Here is an 11,720-nt window from a genome sequence, read left to right as displayed (position 1 = left end):
GTCTCTGCATCAATTTTATCTCTTGATTCCAGCTGTTTGATATCTTTCGGAACGTTATCAGGTTCTATGCATTTAAGCTAATTTTAGAGAGACGAATGGATCATTAGGGAATGAACAAGGAACTACGAAAACATATTTTCACTAACTCAAATTATAAACAGTTCTATTATGTTGCCATAAACAAAAAGCCGCAACATTAATATGTTACTTAAAGAATTCATTAAACATACATAGCCCAAAATTAGGAAACCTTAAGCTCCAGATAGACGAACATGTAACGTGTTGCTGACCTTGCTTTTCATAAGGTTTTCAAAGGCTTCGGAACCATTCTCTTTAATGTATCTCTCTGTCACTGCCACGAGAGTTTCTGTCGTAAGGCTTTGCTCATCATTTGGTCTGCAAAGCCGGCCAACTAAAGCTCGTAGATTGACATACAAGCAAGGATTCACAAGCCTTTGGTAAACATAGCAAGCACCATCAAACTGAGGCAAAACTAACCAGCAAATGGCTATGAATTTTATAAAAGACCATAGTGGTATCCTGAAATAACACGAGGAAATTGTATCATGTAGCCTCGAGTGTATATTTGGTATGTAGTATTGAATACAAGTCTAAAAAAGACTAGAAAGTTATAGCAACTAAAACATACCACTCAATGAGTTTGATGAAAGCAAATTCAAACAGATAAATGAGAGCAAAAAGGGTCCAATAGATGACCAATTTTCTCATGTGATATTTGGATCCAGTTTCAATGGCTCGGATTGAAGCACATCTGAAACAATCCAAAAAATGATTAAATTTCATCATAAAAAATACCATAGGAAAAAAAAAATACACACATCAAAGGTGGAGCTTACATAGGATAGCCCAGAGCAAACATAGGCCTGCAAGTAATATTCAGACAAGAAAATATAAGTATACGTACAAAAATACAAGCATACGTACGGACATACTTTACATCGTACAAATGTATACAAACAGATTTAAGAAAAAATGGCAAAGAAAGAGAAATAAAGGGATCAGTACGCAAAGATCAAAACACAGCATGAAAACTGGGTTTTTCAGACTGATCCAGCATTTTTACGTCAAATTGAGGTAAAAAGTGAAGTGTAGGATTTTACCAGGCAAGAAAATCAATGCATAAAAGAGTAAATTTGAAAAAATTCAATATGCCCATTTGAATTTTAAGAACGATCTGCTTTCTTAGATACTTTTGCAGCTTGGATTCTGACTTTTTATGAAATAATATGGAGAGATCATGAGGGAGAAGATTTGAGGAACATGAGTCTAGTAGTACAAGGTTGAAAATGACTCATAAACAAACTTTTTAGTTCTTGTACCTTTTATGTCTTCAACAGCTCCATAAAATCTTTATGCTTTTTCTTTTTTATTAATTCCTTTTCTTTTCTTTCTTCCAAAGAAATCGTCGCAAAATGGAGAGGGAATGTCTAAACTAGATACAGATACATGTGCTCGGATGGTCAATGCATACAAAAGGTGAAAACTTAATTAATATGAACTGACAACAAACTCGTTCGAAGATTTTATTGTTGAAGACTAACAATTGCAATGATCAACCCCGTTGTGATGAAATTATTCAAACCTATCTGTAAAGGCTATAAACTCATTGAATATATCAAAGAATTTTAAACATATTTTTTTCTTTAGAAAGCTTTAACGATGCATATTATTTGTATGATGAAAATCGAAAGAGCGTTATAAATATTGCACTCATGAGAGTAACAACAATATTTGTTTGCAATGTAATTGTAATTTACGAATTTATCATCATGTTGACATCAATCAGTCGGTGATAGATGAATATCTTGTATGAAAATAATATTAGTTTGATGTTATAATGAGACAATATGAAAATATTTGATTAAACTTGTAGCATTAAAGACGTTGGCTTACAAGATATTGATGTTCAACACAAATATTCCTCAGTGATCAACATTTAGGGGAACTAACTATATTCTTTTTTCATTCATCCACGTACTATCCCACTGAAATTTCTTGAAAAGATTTTACCGAGTCGATATCTTGATACCCCAAATTCTTTTACAGTTGACTATATACATTTTTCCTTAGTTTGTCTCATACAAGGTTTTTAACGAAGTAGTTGTGTTAGTCATTCAGGGGAGTATTAGAAATTAAATTTTTTTTCCCAAATAACCATTATACCCTCGCATCTCTAATTCTAACCTACGAACGTAGAAATTCAATTCTCAATAAATTACATACAATAGTTTCTGCCATCGATACTTTTCTCTCTTCATTCTCTCCAGTCTATAACAGTATGAAGGTAAATGGATAACTTGATGGGCGCATCCCTTTGTTTGTGTATGTATGTATACATATATTTATTTATTTTTATTTCTTTCAAATTTTATTTACTTAATATCCAAATCATGCAAGATAATACATATAGATTTTCGAAAAATCAAGCAAATGGTCTTCAATTTATAGTACGTTCATTATTGAATAACACACACACATATTGTTGTCTACCCACTAAACATGTCAGAAGAATAACAATTAATAGATCAATAATATTACATTGTTCACATAAAAGAAAAATAAACCTTAGTGTCATTTGTCGATATTAAAATGTGATTTGACTATGATGGATATAACTGGATGCTATAAAGCAGCTGTATAACAGTATAATAATGGTCATTAAATGGGTGTACAAAGATGGCAACCCAATTTTTTGTCTGATAAATGCTCATACAGAAGACTTTTCACAGTAAGTCTAGGAAGGAAGTTTGTTCTTTGCGTTCTTGTGACAGGATTGTAGGGCAGCGAAAGAAACAATATATTTAGTTATGCTTTCTTCGTTACTTACAAATCGTTCTCCACCCAATTTTTTGTCCAATACATCATTTTCACACCAGAAGATTTGTAATTGTTACATATATTTGTTAGAATACTGAATTATATTTGGAAAGTCAAGTTGTTAACCTTTGTATGTTGGTTAATATTCCTAATTGTTGGAGGTAACCAAACATTGTCATGTCATCCTCTCAAGTGAGGAATAAGGTCTAGGACTTGAACATTTATTATGACTCAATGTTCCATCCTAAAAGGTCAATTTTAAGAGTAGTTCAGAATTCTATATTTTGGTTAATATATTTAATTATTCGATGTAAATTTCATCCTTTAACATACATCGTAAGATGTGGCTCATTTCAGAACACGAGTCTTGAAATCAATGTGCTTGTTTGTCTTATGGTCGGATTGAATTATTTGTTTGAGCTTAATAAGCACTAATACCCTTTTAAAAGGTCAACTTAAATAATAGGAGCAGCACAAATCTTTATATATGAAGTACTATTTTGATAGTTTAATAAAGTGAAATTTACCACCAAACATCTTTCCATTGTCCAACTTCGAATATCCTCGAGTAGCGTTAACATCTCTCTTGATGATTACAGAAAATTAAATGTAGAGTCAAAATATAGCTAGATGAACATGAAAGTGATTGATTCTGATATGTCAACATTGTCCAAATTTTCTCATTCGCTAGAAATTAAAGTTAACGAAACACCACCTTTTTCAAGTTGCAACAAACGCCACACCCTCTCCAAATGAGACTTAAACAAAGGTTACCAACTTGGTCGCGCAAGCTGGTTCTTGATCTCTTCTGAAATCACACCCTTAATAACATAACTATCGAATAAGTTTTGAATATTAGTCGAGTGCTTCCTCCCCTGAAGATGAGAAGCGAGGTCAATCTTACTAAGCAACTTCACTTTACATACATGGCACCACAGTTCAGGTGTCTGATTACTACCAGCACCATTGAGATTTGTTTGCTTCTGGGTCTGTTGATCACTTTCCGCATGAGGTTGAACTATTTCCTCTGTGTTTCTGTTCAAATTTTGCTTTGATCCTTCACCGATATTACCCTTTTCTGGCTCAAGGTTCCCGCACTTTGATTTATGAGACGTGGATGGTAAAGAACCTCTACTTTTCGTATCTTGTTTGCTTCTTTTCAGTGTTTCGCACTTGGACTTGTGCTTACTCCCCTGAAGATGGCAATTCAGATCCTTCTCGCTTGTGGTTGTCACCTGATATAATGCACAAGCCCATTCTTGTTGGACTTTCACAGGTACTTCAGGGTTTCTCTCATTTGCTGCTTCTGAAATCTTAGCATCTGCATGCTGAATGTGTATAACAGGGTAATGAAGAGATATTAACGAACATGCTTTCTTAAAAACTGTCCTTTCTTTAGACAAGATAACACGTAGTCATTGATTAATCAATCGGTACAAAATCATAGAGAGAAAATCACAACATTTCAAGACAGCAAAACCAAAAACGCGCATGACAAGGAATCTAACCTGTGCCTCTGTAGTTGATGATATTTTCTCAGTTGGTTCTAAGGCATTAATGTCCTTCTCAGCAACCTCGGGTTCTTCGCACTTTGGCTAGATTGAGAATATAACAAATGGCACTTTAAGGAGTTCGATTTCAAAAATTAACACAGGCTAGGCATTATAAAGAGACGGGCAGGAGTGCTTAATCTTACCTGTTCTTGAGTATCTGCATCAATTTTATCTCTTGATTCCAGCTGTTCGATATCTTTCTGAATGTTATCAGGTTCTATGCATTTAAGCTAATTTTAGAGAAACAAATGGATCATTAGAGAATGAACAAAGAACTACGAAAACAAGTTTTAACTTTAATTATTTTCACCAACTTAAATTATAAACAGTTCTTTACTTCTTTATGTTACCATAAACAAAAAGACATAACATGAATATGTTACTTAAACAATTCATCAAACATAGCCCAAAATTAAGAAAACTTTAAGCTCTACATAGACGAACATGTAACTTGTAACTGACCTTGCTTTTCATAAGGTTTTCAAAGGCTTCCAAACCATTCTCTTTAACGTATCTCTCTGTCACTGCCACGAGAGTTTCTGTCGTAAGGCTTTGATCCTCGTTTGGTCTGCAAAGCCGGCTGACTAAAGCTCGAAGATTGACATTCGAGCAAGTATTCACAAGCCTTTGGTAAACATAGCAAGCACCATCAAACCGAGGCATAACTAACCAGCAGATGGCTACGAATTTTATAAAAGACCATAGTGGTATCCTGAAATAACACAAGGAAATTGTGTCATGTAGCCTCGAATGCATATTTGGCATGCAATATTGAATAGGAGTCTACTATAGATGAGAGAATTATAGCAACAAAAACATACCACTCAATGAGTTTGATGAAAGCAAGTTCAAACAGAGAAATGAGAGAAAAAAGGGCCCAATAGATGACCAATTTTCTCATGTGATATTTGGAGCCCGTTTCAATGGCTCGGATTGAAGCACATCTGAAACAATCCAAGAAATGATTAAATTTCATCATAAAAAGTACCACAGGAAAAAAATAAAATAAAATTACACACACAAAAGGTGGAGCTTACAGAGGATAGCCCAGAGCAAATACAGGCCTGCAAGTAATATTCAGACAAAAAAATATAAGTATACGTACAAAAATACATGCATACGTACGTATGGACATACTTTACATCGTACAAATGTATACTAACAGACTAAAGCAAAAATAGAACAAGAAAAAGAAATAAAGGGATCAGTATACAAAGATCCAAACACAGCGTGAAAAACTGGGTTTTTCAGACTGATCAACATTTTTACTTCAAACGGAGGTAAAAGTGTAAGATTTTACCAGGCAAGAAAATCAATGCATAAAAGAGTAAATTTGAGGAAATTCAAGATGCCCATTTGAATTTTAAGAACGATCTGTTTTCTTGGATATTTTGCAGCTTGATTTGGATTTTTGATGAAATATTGAGAGATTTTGAAGGAGAAGACTTGAGGATCCTGAGTATCGTACTACAGACTTGAAAATTGATTCTGTGTTCCTTCTCGATAAGCAAACTTTTAATTCTTTCGTTTTTAACAGCCATAAAATCCATTTTTTTTTTAATTAATTAATTTATTTTCTTTCTTCCGAAGAAACCGTCACAAAATAGAGAGGGAATGTATAAACTAAGTACAACAAATAAGGTTGTGTTGTGTTCACACAATAATGTACACATAAGTTTACACTCTCCTCACAAGGAGGGGACCCATATATAATATAATATTTGTGGACCCTCCTTCCATGTGAAGGGGATATAAGGTTGTGTGTACACCATCAAATGTACACACAGCATTATCCCAACAAATGTGTGCTCGGACCTTTTAGTCAGTAGGAGTGATGGGTGATGTATACAAAGGGGAAAACTCAGTTAGTGTGAGCTGACAACAAACTCTTATGAGGACTTTCTCCTTGAAGACCAATAATTGCAATGTTCAACCTGGTCGTGCTTAAATTATTTGGACCCATTTGTCAAGTCTATAAACTCGTAAAATATATCAAAGATTTTTCACATATTTTTTTCAAAGAAAGTTTTAGCGATGCATATTATTTATATAATAAACATCTAAAGAGTCATAAATATTTGTTGTTACAGACGTCAACAGCCTACATTTACCCTCATTACTCCATTGTTTTAGTCTCATGCATTGCAAATCAAGTGCGAGACTCATGATGAGAGTAATAGTAATATTTGTTTGCGATGGAATTGTATTTTATCATCATGTTGACTGGATCAAATAGTGACGGACTGACAGGTCAATATCTTGTAAGAAAATAATATGAATAGTGCGAGTTAATAACTCAAATGGTCACTAAAATTTGTAAAAAAATTTTATAGGGTCATTAAATTTTAAAAATAACCTAAGTCGTCATTGAAATTTGCAAAAAGTTTTCATAAGGTCACTGAACTTTAAAAATCATCACATTCATCACTAAACTTTGCCAAAGGTTTCCCATTTAGTGATCTCTTGAAAACCTTTTTGCAAAGTTCAATGATCTCGTTGAAATTTTTTGCAAAGTGTAGTGATGAATGAAGTAATTTTTAAAGTTCAGTGACCCCATGTAAACCTTTTGCAAACATCTGTAATGACTTTGGTGATTGTTAAAGTTTAGTGATCCCGTGAAAATTTCTTACAAAGTTCAGTGACCGTTTGAATTATTAACCCTGAAGAATCATGCTATATGTATGTTGTTTGTTGATAATGTTGGTTGCCAATATCCTATTTGACATCATCATATTTATCCGCTTTAAAAAATTATTTTCTATATCACAAGTTTGGATTTTGACAATGTTCGTACGTTTAGCTTTATTCAAATAATATTACTTCGATGTTGCAACAAGACAAAATGAAAATATTTGATTAGAATTGTGGCAATAAAGACATTGGCATACAATATATTGATGTTCAACACAAATATTCTTCAGTGATCAACATTTAGGGGAAATAATTTTATTCTTTTTCATTCATCCATGTAGTATCCTACTGAAATTTCTTGAAAAGATTTTATTGAGGCAATATCTTGACACTCCAAATTCTTTTACAATTAACCCTACATTTTTTCCCTTAGTTTGTCTCTAACAAGGTTTTTAATAGGGTGGTGGTTGTGATGATAGTCATTCATGAGTATTGTAAAATAATTTATTTCTGAATGGTCATTATATATTTGCAACTCTAACTCCAACCTATAAACAAGAACTTTGATTCTCAATAAATTACTTATGAGAGTTTTTACCGTTTTTATTTTCTACTTTTCTCTTTTCGTTCTCTCTAATTTATAACAGTATGCAAGTGAATGGATAACTTGATGGACTCATTTTGTGTTTGAATGTAAACATATTTTATTACTATTATTATTTTTTTTATTTTTTTGAAATTTTATTTACTTAATATCAAGATTATGCAAGATAATACATATAGATTTTCGTAAAATCAAGCGAATGGTCTTCAATTTATAATTTGTTCATTATTGAATAATACACATACTAGTATATTTATTTTATTTTTCCTAAATATTAGAATCGTTGTCTACCTACATAACATGTCACAAGAATAACAATTAATAGCTCAATAATATCACATTAATAGAAAAACAACCCATAGTGTCATTTGTCTATATTTAAATGTGAATTGACTGAATTCTCCATTTGTTTTGTCCTATGATGGATATAATTGGATGCTATTAAGCAGCTGAATAATAATGGGGTGTACAAAGATGGCCACCCAAATTTTTGTCGAACAAATGCTCATACATAAGACTTTTCACGATTGATCTAAGAAGGAAATTCGCCCTTTCCCACCAATTGCTAACTTCGCCTTCCTTGCGGCAATAATGGAGGGAAGGAAAAAACGGCTTATTTACTTATCTACTTTTTATCTTTACTTTCGTTTCATTCATACTAGTCTCAATTTGGTTACGAGATTTTTTACTTCTTGCCACTTGTTTGAAAAATGAATTCCACCTGCGATATCAACGTTGTTTTTAAATGGTATACAAAGATGGCCACCCACTTTTATGTCAGATACATCATTTTCACAGCAACTACTTCTACGAACTATTTATGACTACAAAAATTACATGAAATTTATTATTGTGCTATTTCATTAAAAAATAAAAAGAATTAATTTGAAGAACTCCTTTTTTTTTTTTCCCCTTTTAAGAGCTGAGAAGATTTGTAGTTGCTACATATAATTGTTAGAAATGTAGTTTGTGGGTACCCAAATAATCAATAATTGATGCTGAGCTACGCAATCTTAAGCCTATTCTAAGAAATATTATTATTAACTCATGTTACACAACAATATTACCTTTTTTTTTTTTTAATGACTGTGGGTGTCCAAGCCAGCTTATGTGCACCTCGATTAATTCCACTGGACCCTGAAGTTTACAGTCAGATAAACATCTCAGTGGCCATGAGGGAATTCGAATTAATGACCACTGGGGAGCAAATCCACGGCCTAATCACTGAGATACCCCTCGAGATTTTTTACGCAACAATATGACGTGACATTTTAACTTGAGATTGAATACTAGGTTAACATTTTAGAGTTTCAAGAGTTATATTTGGGCAATATGTGTTAAATACAAACTTAAAATTAAAAAAATTGAGATTAACTAGAAACACAATTGATTAAGTACTAAATATGACATAGTCATGTCTAAACTATAACAAGATATAAGAGCCACCCGCTGTAAATAAGGGAGCTAGGCATCAACTAATCTCAAGCTTGTGATAAGTACTTTTAATAAAGTAACATATCATAAGTATGTCAGACATATAAAGGCATGACCAAATGATAAATAGAACACAAAAAATGTCTTTTAGAAGAAAGCAACCATTGCATGCCTTAATATATTGTCTAAATAACAGGGTACAAAATTTCATTGTGGGAATCATGATCAATATGGAAATTATTTGAAATTAAAAACACTTTTTTCTTTTAATTTATTTATGATTTCTTTGTTTATTTTTGGTAAGTTAGGAAATTCTTAGTAATTAGGTCAACCTTCTGATGCTTTCATATTATGGAGCTTGCTCCTTGTACAATTTTGTTTATATCCTTTCATAATGTTCACATGACAAGCACTTTAACGTTATACAAGGAAGGTAGATGCCCGCTATTACATTGTCTATAAAGCTTTTTGTAATTGCTATATACGTAAATAGATTTTTTCTTTGGTTATTGACTTTTTGTTTACTTTTGTTATTTATTCATTTATCTTAATAGGTTGAAAATGGGAAATCAAAGGGTTTGTTTATTCCAGAATTTCCATGCAACTGCAATTATATTTCCTATTTTCTCAAGTGTAGAAAATTCTTATCGACCACCGACATTCAACGGTAAATGTTGAAGTCGAATTTTTCAAAGTTTGACATCATCTTCGAAGGAATTCCAGCTACTCTATAATTTTAAAATTAGTCTAAACTTGATATATTTTCGATCTGCCATTGAATTGACGTAAAAGAAATAAAGATATATAAAATAATTTGCCTTCACATGAACTTTTCATTAATTATTAATTTAGAGTACAACATTGAATTTTTCGAAGTGTCACATATCAAGTCCAAATATTTAATAAAATTAGAAGGTGGTCAAAAGTACGATTTGTCAAGGCAAAGAACAAAATTCTAATGCACTACTCTATTAATATTATAATTGAAACATGAGGCTAAACTCAAAGAAACTTGAATGTGACAACTTGTATCTACGAGAAAATGTACTACCACAAACAAAATTAATTTTCATTTGACCTGTCCACCCATTGAGAACTTTTGCATTAACGCCCCCCAGGGCACATTCGAGTTGGTGGAACAATCACTTCGCTGGAACGCTGGAAGCAAGGGTGGGGAGTTCGATTCCTGGAGTTAACACTGGGAGCCATATGGAGAGGAAGTCATTGGTGTGAACAAACGCCCAGTGAGGAGAGCTCTCTTTGCGGAAGGAGTCCAAATGAGTTGTGGGAACCTGGGAGCCAACAAGGGCACATCCTGCGATTTACCTCCCTGAGCTTCTGAGGGGCCGGAAGTTCAAGGACAAGGATCTAGTCGGACGCAAGCTCGGACACCTTGTTAAAAAAAAAAAAAAAAAACTTTTGCCTTAACACACAATTTACTTTGAAGTACAGGCCTTATACAGTCTCCTCACAATAAGGTGGGTCCCAAGTCTGACCCACTTGTAATAAAAAAAATTACAAAATTGTTGACCCCACCTACTTTTGTGTGAGGGCCTGGAAAACTCCTATGAAGAAGGGGCCTAGCAAAGTAACTGGCTTCTTTTACTTTATCATACCTTTCTTGCTCAATAGTTTGAAAAATAGGTTTGAACCGGTCAACCGATTTTTACATATCTAATATCAATTAAGGAAATTATGTGCTAAGTAAGTACACTATCCGCTTGGGAAGCATTTTTACACATTTTAATTTATAAATAAAAAGAAATGTGTGATTAAAAAGTGAATAGTACATGAAGATCAATTAAAATATGTGATTGAAAAAGATTAACTAAACGGAATACAACCATATTCGGCCGCCGAATTTGCTTAAATTGAACCCTGAAGTCTCTCCAAAATTATAAGAATTGAATGGGTTTTCTAGACACACGCCAAGTTGCAAAAAAAAAAAATTCCCCCTCTTTTCAAAATCGTTTGAAGGTTCATCGTTTTTACTCAATAGACGTGCACATTTTTCAAAGTCTATAAAACTGGTTAAACTTTATTTTTATCCACATAATAGGATTTACAATTTTAATCATACATTTTTTAGATTTACCCTCTTAAAACAATTGAAAACTTAGCCAATTTACATAAGGATTATGCTACTTCTTGTTGTACTCAATTTTTTTGTATATGATTTCTCGAAAAAATAATGGAATTTAACTACAATCTTGATTCATTCTTCCGTTGAACCAAACACAAATAGATTTGATCAATTTTCTTATTTATTTTGATAATTATACATGAATGGCTCATTGAAAAATTTAAAAGCGAGATCAAGACTTAGCTCTATCAATAAGAGCGAAATCTTATCCCGTCAAGTTATTGATTTGAGCTTGAGAGTTTCCTTTGAAGTTGAAAACGTGAAAAAAAAAAAATTAAAATACAGAAAATAAAAACAACCTTTAAATCCGGGGCGTCCAATCCGACCAAACTGGCACACGTGTTCCTGCCCATTGTGATGAGATTCCACGTGACAGAAGCTCTGATAAAATCTCACGTGACAACTTCCTGTACACCTCCCTAAAAGTACTGCGGACTCTGCGGCAAATCCGTCCTTTGAATTACAATTCTGTCCTGGTAATTTAGTGATTATTTGATAGAGATTTTGTTAATTGATT

General features: G+C 32.8%; 2 protein-coding genes across 2 annotated transcripts; both read right to left on the bottom strand.

Annotated features, from left to right (window-relative positions):
- Positions 1 to 251: 251 nt before the first annotated feature.
- LOC111411472 (HVA22-like protein a) lies at positions 252 to 1,078 on the bottom strand. Its single transcript, XM_023041996.1, has 4 exons — positions 1,041 to 1,078; positions 858 to 884; positions 650 to 772; positions 252 to 540 (listed from the first exon to the last, which is right to left on the bottom strand). The coding sequence occupies exons 1-4, from the start codon at positions 1,076 to 1,078 to the stop codon at positions 252 to 254; spliced, it is 477 nt and encodes a 158-aa protein (XP_022897764.1).
- Positions 1,079 to 3,465: 2,387 nt separating this feature from the next.
- Positions 3,466 to 5,890, bottom strand: LOC111410679. Its single transcript, XM_023041138.1, has 7 exons — positions 5,692 to 5,890; positions 5,429 to 5,455; positions 5,213 to 5,335; positions 4,854 to 5,103; positions 4,535 to 4,621; positions 4,347 to 4,433; positions 3,466 to 4,166 (listed from the first exon to the last, which is right to left on the bottom strand). The coding sequence occupies exons 1-7, from the start codon at positions 5,745 to 5,747 to the stop codon at positions 3,609 to 3,611; spliced, it is 1,188 nt and encodes a 395-aa protein (XP_022896906.1). The 5' UTR covers positions 5,748 to 5,890; the 3' UTR covers positions 3,466 to 3,608.
- Between the last annotated feature and the right edge of the window lie 5,830 nt (positions 5,891 to 11,720).

This window comes from Olea europaea, chromosome 15, assembly GCF_002742605.1.
Source record: "Olea europaea var. sylvestris chromosome 15, O_europaea_v1, whole genome shotgun sequence".
In the NCBI taxonomy this organism is placed as follows: Eukaryota; Viridiplantae; Streptophyta; class Magnoliopsida; order Lamiales; family Oleaceae; genus Olea; species Olea europaea.
Note: the sequence above shows the minus strand (reverse complement) of the source record. Positions and strands in the feature narration are given on the sequence as shown.